This window comes from Muscardinus avellanarius, assembly GCF_963383645.1.
Source record: "Muscardinus avellanarius genome assembly, chromosome: 1".
Lineage (NCBI taxonomy): Eukaryota > Metazoa > Chordata > Mammalia > Rodentia > Gliridae > Muscardinus > Muscardinus avellanarius.
Window position 1 is genome coordinate 43,990,560 of NC_137786.1, and position 14,994 is coordinate 44,005,553.

The following is a 14,994-nucleotide window of genomic DNA, read 5'->3' on the forward strand; positions in this document are numbered from 1 at the left end:
GTCTTTAAGATAATTGCATTAATATACACTCCATATTTAATTGTGCTGTTAAGCAAAATCATTAAATTGATGTTTCTAACCTTTTGGCATTGGAAGTTTGGTAATACAGTAGTCTACCTCAAGAATAAAAGCTGAAAATTAAAGCTGAACAGGGCACATAAGTAGAAAAGATAATTATTTTTTACTAAGTATTTTTTGGTCCTTAAAATGATACCATGTGGTTTCTTAATTGTTCAGATTGTTAGTTAAAATGAGATTGAATGGATTTTTAAAGATTATGGAATATTCTATGGAGATTCAAGTGAAATTGATAGACATACATTTCTTACAAGGTGTTAGCCATATAATCTTAAATGAGAATACATCGAGTAATCTCAACCATGATTCTTTACAAATTTATACATATTTTTAAACAAACTGAGTTGGAAAAGAGCTGTTATTCTAAAAACAATTTGAGTGAAAGTAAACCTAAAAAGTATGGCCGCATCTCTTGCTTTCACATCTAAAAATATAACAGAGCTTGTAGTACTACATTTTGACCAGTTCTGCATCACTATGACTAAAGAAATATGTGGCAAAATCTTAATTAGAATCCAAATAAGAACAAGTAATAAAATGAATTAGGATTATTGTATTCAATCTCCAACGGATAAAACTTTAAAATTACAGATTCGCATCAAATGTTTTACCAAAATACATTGTCTAGGATCTTATACAAAGCTAGTTGTAAATTCAAGAAAATACTCAATACTGGTTTGCATCTACATTGCTAAAATTAATGTTTTAAATAATTAAAGTGATATTACAAAAATCACATTCATAAAAGACTATTTTCCTAGCACAGAGAGTTAATAAAGTTTAAAAAAACCCTCAGTAATATGAAAATAAAATAAAAATTTCTGGTAAAGTATAAAAGAGATAGCTATGTTACCCAAAAAATTCCATTAATTACAGCAAGCCATAACTCAAGTAACCTGGTATCTCTGTCTCACTTAAAAAATGATCTTAATTAATATAAAAGTCATTGAAAAGCCAAAGTTAAATAAGGAGAAAAAACAGAAAGGCGTCTAAACTTAATTAAGAAAACCCATAAACATTACTATAAAAACATGAGAAATTGTTATCCATTTTTATTGACCAAAACATGCAAGAAATATGTTTAGAATTTTCTATTTACACATTTAAGTAAATATAATAAGACAATTTACCAAAAAATTTGACAAGTACCACTTTAAATGAAACTGTTCTAGATTGATTAAAATATAAATATATAGGACAAGAAAGAAAAGTGTCTTCATGTTTTGAAAACTCAGAGCCTCTGGTATTTGAACAGAGCAATTTACTCTTGGATCATAATAATGTCAATATCAGCAATAAAGATACTATTTAGTGCTTATAAATGATACCTCCATCTAAAGACTTTTTGGGCTGATTTCTTAGGATCCCTCTAATCATTATTCAGTCTTCTCTTCAATGTGACATGCTAACGTATGATGAGTTTCTTTCATAGCACAGTTAACAATTGCAATTCTTCAACCAGCTGTTCTCTAAGGATTCCCTTGCCAAGCTCTTATTTTCGTTATTTCTTTGTTCTCCATGTCTAAACTGTACACAAGTTACACAGATTTTCCACTCTGGCCCTTTTCAATAAAGACTTGTTTTGGCTTGACAAATGATTAGTCATAACTGTGGTAAAAAATATAAATAATATTTTATAAATTCTACATGTTAAAATTATGTTGTTCCATGCAACCCCCAAATCATTTCACAGTTCATCCATGGAACCTAATTCCCAGGAGGCTCAATTGGTCTGACTTCTCATTTATGAAAGTGATTCCAGTTGTTTTATGGAGCTATTTACCATCTACATATTCTTTATAGGGCATTCTTTAAAAACCTCATAATCTTATTTCAGGTGTGGTATGAGCTAAACTCTATGTAGATATGCTGTGCTTAGCACAATCGAATCCAGACACCTGAACATGCTAAATTATAAGCCTAAATAAAACAAGATGAAACTAAACTCTTCTCTGTTGCAACTGAGTAGTAGAAGACTGGTATTGTTTTTTAGTGAGAGATTTGTACTTGTACAAATTCAGATTTAAAAATTTTCTGGTAATTCATATTCACTCCTTCAGTAGAGTTAGTGTGGTATCAAACACAACAAAGACCAGAACTGGCCTAGTCAGGAGAAAATGACATGGAACCTTCAAAATGAGATGCTCTTTTTCTTCATTTGACCCTTATAGAACACCTTCTCATTGGTATCAAATGTCTCCATTGTATCTTCATTTAAAACCCTGGATAATACTGTTTTCTAAATATGAATACTCAAGGTAGTTATGCCAATATTTAGATAATAGAATGTGACCCAATACAAAATTCCACGCAAAGACATATTCTAAATAAAGAAAAAGGAGAGATGGTAGATTCCAGTAAACAAAAGGAAGAGGAGCTTTCATAGGCAAATCATTCAGGTGTGGATTAGTTCACTTCTAGGAGAGTCTAGGTATCATAGAGAGTGGCCACTCTAAGCTGTGTTCAGTCTATTATTTGTACCACTGCACACATCAAGCTCATAGTTTTCATCAAAGGCACATGTAATTCATAGGTAAAGAAAAAAAGTAAGTAAAATGGCAGGGAGAAAATGTTCATTTTAAATAGTATTCTATTCATCTGAAAGATGAAAGCAGGTGTCTTTTCATTACATGTTTTTGTTCTTAGAGGAAAAGGGCCAAAAAATATGTGATTTTTATGTTTGTGCAAACAAGACAGAGCTTTTTCAAAGTCACTGCCAGATATGAACTGGTTTCCTTACCTGCTTTTTCTATGCTTTCAGTTAAGGGTGTCTGCCTCATTATAAAGCTCACTGGTTCCCCAGACTTTCTGTAGTCTGGCTTTGCTGTGATTACTGGTCAAAACCTTTAATTACAGTATATAGTTTGTGCAGCTGCCTGGAAATTGGTCTCAGGGTCAGTGGCTCTTCCCGTTCCCCTCTTTCCATTCTTTTGAAGCAATATTGCTGAACTGAAGGCATTGTTCCAGCTTTCTGGTGTGCTCTGTCTGCTGCACATTATGAATAGCTTTGCAATCACTCTGGCAATTGGTTCTTCAACTGCCTTTAGGTTGTCAATTGTAATTCATTGGCTCCAGGCACCTTTTCTCTCTTCATTCTCTTGAGGTCTTTTATTACTTAATTTGCAATAATATTAGGGAATGTCTTCTTCAGACATGTCACTAATGCCGTACTGATTATGAGGCTGGGAGTACATCTGACTTTCATCCCTGAGCCTGTTAAAATGTTTCAATACTTCCTTCATCTCTGTGACTTCTAGTGCCATTCTCTTGCAGATATTTTGTAAGAAATTTTTCTTCATCCTTAGGTCTCCTCTCTAAAGAATAATCTATAGAATTCTCCTTAAGATATTCGTATTGGGGTTAATTTATATAATTATAGTTATTTTTATAATTACCCAAAGATAGAATTTTTCATTCTTATAGTATGAATTAAGCTTTCATATTTCTTACAATTATAATATATTCTTTTTTATACACAGAAATTGTAATTTTGAGAGCTCTATACAACTCAGCAATAGTTAACTAAGAGGTGCTTTCTTTGAACAGAAATCAATGCCTACCTTTTCAGAATCTCTTAAGAAGACCTATAGACATTCTTTCAGAGATTCTATAAGAAAGTTCAGACTAGTCAAAATAAGTTCCAATGCTTCTGCATTATAGAATCAGAAAGAAGTTTATTTTATTTTTTAGAAGAAAGAATAAAAGCAGATCTCTTGATCTATTGAAGTAAAAAATCTTTAGTGTATTATGTCTCAAATCCTTAGTTCTGGACAAAATCCAGCAGATTAAGCCCTCTCATTAGGCTCAGCCATCCTAGTGAAACCAAGGGTATTTTTAAGCAGACACTATGTAATAATAATAATGATAATAATTATCATAATGATAATAACTAACGCTTATTGTGCTTTTTATCTTCAAAGCACCTTACTGACATTAACTATGTGTCTATTTTCAAATTAATTTAACTCAACAAATGTTTTATTAACTTTGTAAGCTATGTAATGTGTGACTGAGTTTTCCTTTGCAAGTGAAAAAAAATAAATGAATAAAAGAAATTAAGCTCTCCCCAACTGGTACCATATACTTCTGCCTCAAAATCATCCATTGTGTTTATTAAACAAGAATTAATGAAACACTAAGTTTTATAAAAATAAAACTAAACTGCAGTTATAAAGACTATTCATCATTTAACACTCAAATCCATATTGCCTCCAAAAGATAAGACCAATGACAAATACTATTTATTGCTTAACACCAATCTCTATTAGTTATGATTCTTTATTAAAAATGTGTATAGAAAAAAGATGTTAAATATAAGTTTTTTGAAATCCAAGTTTCACTAATGTAACAAAAAAATTTATTAAAGGCTATTTTTTTTATTAAGCTGATCGTAACTTTAAAACCATCTCAACTATCTTTCCATAGAGCCACATTATATACTACCTTCGATGGAGAAATATAAATACTAAAAGATAGTGTGCAACACTAGCAAATGAAATAAGCTCTATAAAGTTAAAATTGGCAATTATTTAAAAATTCATTAAAAATATTTGGTGATGATGGCTTGCCGTCTCTATAAGGGATTTTGGGAAGAAACTAGTAAATAAGTACAGTATTTAACAATATCTTCTAGTGGATAAACACAAATGTCAGTACATAAAATATATATTAAGTCAGATATCCATAAGTATAATTAATAGATTAAATGTTTTGGAACTATTAACATGCTCAAAGTCATGAGGATACATGATTATGTGGTTTCTGGGCAATATTCAAAGATCAGTTTTGGTGTAGAGGGAAAGAAAAACTTATTTTCAAGGATAGAAATAGATGAGTCAGATTAGGAATACAAAGACTGTATAAAAATCCAGATAAAGTTGATGGTATTTGACTAGTAAAAAATCATGTATGATAAGACTCAGAGGTAGCTATCCTTTCAAACAACATATGCTGAGTAGAAGACATAAGTCATAATTCCTATTCCTCAAGGAACTTGCAGTCTTAAAAGACAGGAAACTTAACAGGTAGGCAAATAATTTTAATTTTAACAGTATGATTTGGGTAAGCCCAGGATGCCCAGGGAAATCAGAAGGGGACACTTAACTCAGCCATGGGCATTCAGGAAGACCTGGACACGATCTTGAGGTGGTTTTCTGAGGGAAATAGAAATAGCGAGTGGTAGATGAGTATTGAGTGGGAAAAGAAAAAGGACTCCAACTATGAAGCACCTTGACATAGAAAGTGGAGTTTCATCTAATTCCAAAAGGAATTAGAGAATGGTAGAGTTTTTAATATGGGCATCATGAACAATAGAAAGTTTGCTCCTTTCTGGTTTTTTTGATGAGAAAGAAGGGGAAAGGGCAAATCTGAGGATATTAGACACCAAACCATTGAGACGTGCAGAGAAACGATGTAGAGGCAGAAAAGGACAATGAAATGTCTGGACATGGAAAATAAATAAGGGTCATACTTGAATGATGTTCCAAAATTTGGGGTCTTAAGTAAAATGAATATTCCTATATTGAATAGAGAAACAACGTGGAAAGGAATGGGGGTTTTTATAAAATAACATAATGGATTATGTGGGGGGCTTGCACTATCACATGTTGAAATATATTTTTGTTACCCCATTTTCTTGATAAAATGAATCTTTCTTATGCAGCATATTTGTTAAGGAGAATATTCCTGGTTTTCAGTGGACACACTCTCAGCATATTACTTAGCGGTGCAAGAAACACAGGGCTGCAGGGGGAAGAATGTTGAGATTAGGTGGGTAGATCCAAGATACCGGGTCAATTTTCCCAAGGAGTGCATGAATACAGAAAACATAAAACTGAATGAATGTATAATCAATACAATATTACGGTTGTTTGAATACCCTTAGCTTATGAATTGCTCTTTAAAGTACACTTATAATAAAGACTTTTTTGCACCTAATGAAATGATTGGTATTTTAGCTTTTCTTATAGGGTCGCAAACATATTCAAGAGATATCTGAGTCATTCAGTGGGAAACCGACTTCCAAACCATCTCATTGTTTTCCCAGGATTCAATTTTAACAGTGTGGATGGAGTACATCTGTAAGGAATGAACAAAAATAATTTGTATCTCTTATATCATTTTAGAATAAGTATAGGTCTCATAAGGGAGTTTTCAAACTGCTCACACCATAGGTATTTACACTGCTGTAAGTGAAATCAATTCAGTATTCCAAAATGCTGCCAAGAGGCAGGTCAAGATACTTGGAACACTCTGAAGACCTAAAGTATACGATGCTTACCGATGATTATTTTACAAATACATGCACATTTTTCTCTATCTATAGAACATGCTATTAAATGAGACTAAGTATTTTATGATTTTACCAGTGCTCTGTATTTCTCAGTAAAAAGATCTAACAAATAAAATCCGAAAAGATATTTGTTACTTCTTGTGAAGTAACAAATCGAGAAAGAACTGATCTATTGTTGGTACCATAAATATAAAATAACAATTTTAAACTAGACACCTATGATTTGGTGACACATATTAAAGAAAAGGAAAAATGTACACACTATGGAGATAATATATAAATAAGAATTGTAACTAAATGTGATAGGTAAATATCATAACAACACTAGCACTGTTTTTCAAAAGATAGACACAAATTAGTAAGTAAAAAAAAATTAGGACACCCTGTGTATTAAATGTATTGTTCAACAAAATCTGAAACAGACAAACCATGATCTAAAAAAGCCAGTACTGCTTATATAATTACAAAAATACTTGCTAATACTCTTCACACACTTCTATTCTTTTCATATAAAACATCTAGTTTGATGTACATCCTAGCCAACTTAATTACAATTGCATAAAAATTGAAAAATGGCCTGATCACCAAATTTAAATTTAATATTGACACCCTAATTTAGAAACTGGATTTTCCATGCTATAATTAAAGAACCACCAAACCAATAGAGTGAGAAAGTCTTAAAATTTTGCTCTAAAAATCTATTTCCACATTTTTCATTTCTCTCAATTAATATTTGCTTTAATGGAAAGTATTCAACAAAGTTCTGCTGATAGAGCATTTCTGGAAAAGTTTATTACTTTTGGATGAAGGATATGGGTAAAAACCAAATCAAATCAAATTGCTAAAATATTTCTTTCATGTTAACAAAATGTATCATTTTATAAGACTTGGTAATACCTAATAAAATGAAAATAAGATTTTTAAAGTACAGGAGGTAAAGGAATCACAATCAGCAACTGTGCAGAGGGGAAATAGGATTACATTTATTGGCTACTATATCAACTTAACTTCTCATAAAAATCCTCCTGATCTATTAAATAACTTCAGAACTGAAGTATGCTCTCCTAAGGGAGTTGTAAAACAAATTAGACACAATTACAATTCAATACAAATGAAAATCCAACCATTTGCCCTTAAGAGTTCTCATTTTAGAGTTTTATCATTTAAATTAGAACAGATTGTTCCATAATGTATCAAGTGGGCCACTTGGCATAATTTAGATTTTTTTCTAGTATGTTTTCTATAGAGAAAAATAGCTGATATGAATAAATTCTGGAAAACTGTGTTAACTACACCTCCCCAAAGTGAATACAACAAACATCTGTTGCAAGAATTGCTTGGCTTTCAGACAGTATATAAAGGGTGTTCTTTTTCCCAGTATTTGGCTATTAAAAAAAAAAAAAAACTTACTTGTTAAAAAAATACATGTTCCCACTATCAATTCTCAAGACATAAAAACTCAAAATTCTGGTGAGTTAAAAACAAGTCATTACCAGGTATATTATAGAAAGGGAAAATATGCTATGTACAAGATTCCACTTGCTTCTGAAAGGGCAACAAAGTAATTGGGCACATTACCCTCTCTCTGTGGGTTCTATAGTATTTTTAACCATTGTCTTCCTTTCTTAAATCAGTGCTCCAAACACCAAAACACTCAAAGTAAGAAAGGGAACTAAATATTTCTTGATGACTTTTATCCTCTGTTGAAATCCCAGTGATAGTATAGCTTTCCCCTCTGAGTTTCACTGGCTTCTAACCATTTCTAAAGTCAACGATATTCTGATATTCTCATTAAACAAATGAATGCTTAAACTTTTACTCTAGGGACTGGATACATGTGTTATTTTCAATGAAGGGTGGGGAAGAATCTATTATTAGCCTTTATGACTCTTCCTCACTGCATCTTTCTTGATTCTTGAAGAAAAGAAAAATTTGCCCAAGACTTATAGGTATTTTTGTAACACTATCTTTTCAAAATTTGGAAATTTCACAAATATTTAACAGATGCAATTAATAACAGATGCAATAAATAATATGCTTCTAAGCAACAGGCAAGGTGTATGTAATACTTTTATGAAAGACTAACAAAAGAATAACCACTTGTAAATGCATTGCAAGTAATATCTGACTCTACTGCTTTCAATCTTTTATTCCAGCCCACTCTCAACCAGGTTGAGGTTATTGTTTGTACAACACTGAAGATTCAGCTTCACAACTGCAATTTTATGCTAACAATAAGGTACTAATCTAATCCTTAAAACATTCTTGGGAGTTTCAACAAGGCATTATGACACACTATACAGAGGAGACATGAAGAGTCCTTTTCTTTGGGGGTCAACTGCAAAGTGTGAACACTTCATTGCTTCCACTAGCTTCAAGATCTGTAATGGAATTTGTGTTGCAATAAAACACTCTAAAATTGTTCTATGTACCTGTGTGGTGTGTGTTTATACACTCATAGCAAAAATGCTTTACTTAGAGCATTATTCCAAATGCTTTTACATACATTCCATTATAAGAAAAAATTCTAAAGAAAATTGATTTAAATTTGGAACAAATGCAAAGGAAAATCAAAGTCTCAGATGCTCCAGTATATACAAGTTTTGAATCATTTTCAAACCACACCTATGACTAGTCTACATATATAACCATCTGTTTTACTAAAAGATTAATCACAGAAAGGGAGGAAAAAGGTATTTGCTCTTTTCCTGGGAGACATAGCCAGCTAACACACACAAGGAATACTCAGAAGCAATTAATTGCTAAAAGCTTCCTTTATTCAATGTGATAGTCTTTAATTCCTACAGTTACCATGAGTCATATATTCAGCTTAAATAACACATCTGTCTCAATTATATGATGCCTAAGGAAAACAGTTTCTTTAATTTAAAAGCAAAAAGAAAATCTCTCATCAGATATTATATCTAACCTGAATAGGGAGGGATTTTAAATTATAATGGTACTTGAATCATACCCATCTCATACCTATCTCATGTCATGCTAATATATATCATATATACTTTATATATATATACACACACACATTGTCTATCATATGCCATAATACAAATATATGTTTTCCACAATGATTATCAGAATAGCAGTGTATTTTCAGCAAAACACCCTAAAATCATAAAATAATGAAACACCTATAACAACCCATCATTGCATATTACATACCCATTCTACAGACAGAGAACTTGATGGCAAATTAAAGGATAAATTAAGGTCTTAAGAACAGATCAGAAAGCCACCATAAGTGCAATGCTAAAGATCTGCATGATAATTACCCTGAATAGATTTTTATAGCTTCTTTTTAACCACCATTGCTATGATCCACAAGGTATATTTGCAGGGAAAAAAGCATTAAGTACTTAATGCTGAATACTACAACTAGTGGTAGACATGAGAGCTGTCTCATTATAAATCATTGCATTCTTTACTATTTTCTAAAGCAAATCAAAATTCTCTATATGGTTCCTCTTCCACTTATTTATTGATTAAACCCATGAGCATTCTACATCCAAGCTACACTTTCAGCCCTAGTTTTAAATTTTTATTTGGAAACAGCATCTTGCTAGGTTGCTAAGATTCTTGCTAAGTTGTGGAAGCTGGCTTCGAACCTGCAATCCTCCTATCTCAGCTTCCCAAGTACTGGGATTACAAGAATGTGGCACCACGCCAGGCCTCTACTTAGTACTTTAAACTGCAAAATATATTATCTACATTTGTCCCATTCACTTAGAATTATCTGTATTACTCCCATTTTATAGGTGAGAAGCCAGGCACCAGAACAAAGCTATTTACTGTGGGTCACATACTAAGTATGAGCAAGGTCTAGAATTAAAACATGCAATGTTCTTGGCTTCCTCGTTCCTACTAATTATCTTATTCCACAGCCATTTGAGGAAGCACACAATTTTCCAAAGAAAAGGGGGATATACAAATTCAAAAGTTTCAGGTATAAAGGAATAAATCAAGAGTTTTTATTTTATTATACTTAGGTGATAATTCACTGTAAATAAAGTTTTAAAAACTACTCACTTATCATTTGATTCCATGAATCAGAAATCTGTCTGTCTATGTGAGACACTAATTACTTGTCCAAAATAGTGCCATGCTTTTATAAGGGAGATACAAGCTAAGCAATGAAATTAGACAAGGAAAACACAGAGTGGGTTTGTATTAAATGTATTTTGTGGCATGAACCTTGCATCAGAAGACATCAATTTTAAGCCTGGCTGATTCCAGAGTGGGACCCACTGCTCCTGGTCAACAGTGAGCATTTCAGACGGACAAGAACGTGGTGTTTGAGGGCAAGTGATGTGTGGTAATATACATGACACATTCCTTGACAAGCTGGAGAGAAGGAGAATAAACTAAATCAGCAGGTTAAAGGAAAAAAAGTAATGAGGTCTTTAGCCCTTGAAAATGAATGGGGAAAAAAAATACCCAGGTATGTCTCCCAACTTTTGATAAACAGTTAAAAATTTGTGTTTTTTTTTTTTAAGCAGGATTCAGTATACACACAGGTCCTATCAGATTGATAAGAGTCTTTCTGCTTTCTAGAGAACTACCAGTTTTGCAATGGTAACAGTGTAAGGAGTCAGCAATAGTCCAGGAACAAGCAAGGCAAAGAGACATCAGGGTAAAGACATACCTCTTGTACTGAGCGAGCTGCTGGCTTGTCTTGATGATTGGCCAATATTAAAAAGGGTAAAGTGCATAACTGTGGGTGCTGAAGAGCTGAGTGAAGTTCATTTCTAGCAGTTTCTAAGTCATCCTCTGATGAGGCACTGTCTAATACGAATATTACCCCTTGAGATCCTTGGTAGTAACGGCTCCAGTATTTCCGGATATTGTCAGCTCCTGTCCAAAACAAAAACAAAAACAAAATTTGCCTTTTAAAAATAGCTTTCAGAAACTGAAAAATGTTCCCAACAGAAATTCCCACTGGACATCAAGGTTTTTTGTTTGTTTGTTTGTTTGTTTGTTTAGAATTAAGTGTGAAAAGCCAGGTGTGGTGGCTCATGCTTGTAATCCCAGCATTCGGGAGGCTGAGACAGGAGGATCGTGGTTCGCGGACAGCCTCAGGTACTTAGTGAGGCCCTCCGTAACTTAGTGAGACCCTGTTTCAAAATAACTTCTGTCATAACACATTTTGGTCCTTTATATTTTAACCAGTCTGTGATATTAGGCATCAAAGTATTGAATTTGTAAACAACTCAAACCTTGGCCTTTAGTACATCTGAATAAACCTTTAAGATTTAGAACCCATGGGGAATCATAAAAGGCAATGAGCAGACTCATGGCCTCAATGAGACAATGTGTTTATAGATAGAAAAAAGACACTGAGATTCCCATCAGGCAAGGACATATCATACTACATGTGTATTTCTAATATTTAGTACAATATTTAATTCAAAAGCTCAATACAGTAATGAGAAAGCTGAGGAAATGGAATTAAATATTAAGTTTTATGAATGTGGGCACTGGAAGAAACTTTAGTGACTATCCAGTTCAACTCTCTGGGAAACTGAGGCTAAGAAAGGTGAAGTGAGTGGTCCCCAGTCATGTGTCAAAGAAAATCACAGCATCAGGATTTGCAACTGAGTTAGTAGACAATTTGGCCAGGAAGGGAACAGGCATTTCCCATTATGCCATGATGAATGCATTTACTCCACTGATCTGTGAACAGAATGGGTAGTGTGTGTGTGTGTGTGTGTGTGTGTGTGTGTGTGTGTTACTGATTATATAGCAAAATTGGAAGTGTGATTTCATCAATTTGCTGCATATAATCAAGTCTTAATCACTTAGGAGGATTCAGACAAAGGTGACTGCATTACCTGGTGAGCAAGAGCCGTGTGTGTGTGTGTATCTCTTCCTAACTATGTGTTTAATGACAGCATATTTGTAACTTGAAATTGACCAAGGTGGGAGTGTTTTCACCATGGAAATCAGGAAGGACTCTATTATCAGGTCTCTTTCTCCACTGGACAGCCAATATATCATTGGGTAACACCAAGAGAGTGGTATTTTCTGGGAGAAATCAATATCAATACACTGTACAGGGGGAGGAGAGAATGGGGGAGAGCCAGGAAAGCCCTAAGTGCTGTATGCACATATATCACTACCACTATGAAAAACATCATGATGTGAGACTACAATGCACCAATAAAAGTATAAAAAATTTAAAAAAGAAAACTTAGAATCTAAGATGGTATAATAAAGTACTATCACAGAAGTACTCATCAGGCATTCTGGGAGCAAGACATTCGACATCTCACCCAAAATGGGGCAAATCATTTAAATTATTAATACCAGTAACAAAAATTACTTAATAATTCCTATATTTAATACTGCCTATATATGCATATATATTATGTACACATTTATTAAATACTTCTTATATTCCAGGCATAGTCCTATTTTAGAAGGAATACAATAGCCAGAGGAGGAATATGTAATTGACTCTGGTTTTGAAAGCAATTTTCAGATCCGAAAATGTCAAATATTCACCATTATACTATAGTAGAAAAACTATGTATGTGAAAGAATCAAGGGTATTTGATGTTGAGCAAACATAAATGTCCAGGGATACAGGATTTGAATAGGGTGCCTATCACGAAGGGCCCAACTGAGAAAACAAAACAAAAACAGAGAGGAAACTTAAACCAGAGGTAATTTAATATAGAAAGTTGGTTGTGTAAGTGATAATGGAACTAAGAAAACAACTAGGGCCCTAAGATCGGCGACATCTTAGCTAAGGTTCCTGAGAAGCAGAGTCTGAGAGGATGTTTCCTGAACATCCTGATTATAGGTGGAGTGCTGTCAGGAGAAACCAGGAGTAAAAGAAGTACAGTAGAATGGGAAGACTTACAGACATGATCTCAGAAATCTAGCTTCAGCTTGGTACCATGAGGAAGTCTAGAGCTTAGATTGAATCACAGAAGTCGCCTAAGTCCAAAGACCTGGGAGCTGGATGGTTACACCTCTGCATAGTTATTGGTTGTCAGCCACTTCTGGAGAACAGGAGGGGTTTGGGGCCTGATATCATAATCTCCCAGACATATTTGGTTGAAGAAGTTACTGTCAGCCAAGAGTAGTTCTCTGGAGAAAGGTACAGGTGTGAGGCATTAGTGTCTAATACACACAGCAGCTGGGTGATGGATGCCCAGGAAAGGATATCTGGGTAGGATACGAAGAGCATCTGCTACAAGCATCATCCAGACACTACCCATATGCTAGAGCACCATCCATAAGCTTGAGGGACAAAAGTGGAAGCTGTGCAACCCAGTGACAACTATTTAAAAAAAAAACTGTGCACATATATATCACTGTACACACATTTACTATAAATTTTACTAACATAAAGGATGTGTAGCACACAATTTTTATATAGTAAAAATATGTGCAACATTCTTTACTGAAAATTCGATACAGATAATTCATGCTTACAGAATGTTTACTTGACTTTGTATCCGTAAGCAACCAATGGCTGAGACCCACCAGCTAGTATAGTTCCCACATGAATGGAGTTGTTCTAAGTGTTGTTTTCATGTATTAACTCATTTATCCATGACTGTCTGATGAGCTAGGTACTTTTATCACTCTCAGTTTATCAAAAGGGAGACAAAGACATAATAAAAAGATTATTTGGACTTGCCCAAGGTTACACACCCAAAATTTTATTTAAGTCTAACGTGATTGAAATACAGGAATCATTGACCAGAAATGATGGGCTAAATAAAGAACTCTACTACCTCATAAGGTAGAAAGGGGAAAAAAATGGAGCCTGCTGGAACAAAAGATACCCCAAAGTATCTCTATATATTAATGCCTGAAGTGGAAATATGTCCAATAAAATTCTCAACCAATTAATCTGATAAATACTTAAGGGCCTAACTTATACAAGTCACTGAGCTAGGACCTATGGAGATACTTAAAAAGCTATTATTTATCTTAGCTAAAACTATCAAATCCTGTAAATTGTATTAATCACATGGCCAGTAAATCTATCAGAGGAAACCAAAATGGCCACCCAGGGATGGTGTCCAGGGAGTCAAGTATAAAGGCAAGCATGCTGGCTATGTGTTTAATGGCACTTGTCCATTGGAAACACATGGTGTACAATGGAAATTCAATTGATGTGGTCATTATTTCTTTCAATGAGAAACTTTATTTTCATTGCCACATTGAGGAATATATAAGGTGTCTGAAAATAGTAAGACACAATGACAATAAAGGCCTCAATAGTATTGGTGGATGAAACAAACTCAAAGAGAAATACCATATTTTTTTAAAATGTTGCTTATATGGCATAATATATGAATAATATTAATAGTGAAAAGATGCTTTTCTTTAATCTCTTGCAACAAATACTTCAGTCCATTTTTAGTATTTCAAACATTCTTCACTAACACTGAAATCAGAATTCTAAATCCCAATTCATAGTGCTGCCAATGGCTTTAGTCAGCATCCGTCTAACCCAGTGTCCTTGTCTATGGTCAAGGACACCCGTGCTGAGGAAAAGGGTGGCATTCGCTTGTTTAGTCCGGCTTAGTTGATCATGGTTTAGTCACCAGATTAAAACGAGAACTGGTTGTATCATCAACTCAGCTGCC

At 33.7% G+C, this 14,994-nt stretch overlaps 1 protein-coding gene across 1 annotated transcript in view; it reads right to left on the bottom strand.

The window, feature by feature from the left end:
* ARL15 (ARF like GTPase 15) overlaps window positions 1–14,994 on the bottom strand; it is a gene marked incomplete at both ends in the record, with an annotated part of 411,109 nt that overhangs the window by 192,114 nt on the left and 204,001 nt on the right. Inside the window, one exon of the mRNA XM_080716907.1 lies at window positions 11,031–11,239. Coding sequence (XP_080573033.1) covers window positions 11,031–11,239 — 209 coding nt within the window. The remainder of the gene's footprint in view (window positions 1–11,030; window positions 11,240–14,994) is intronic.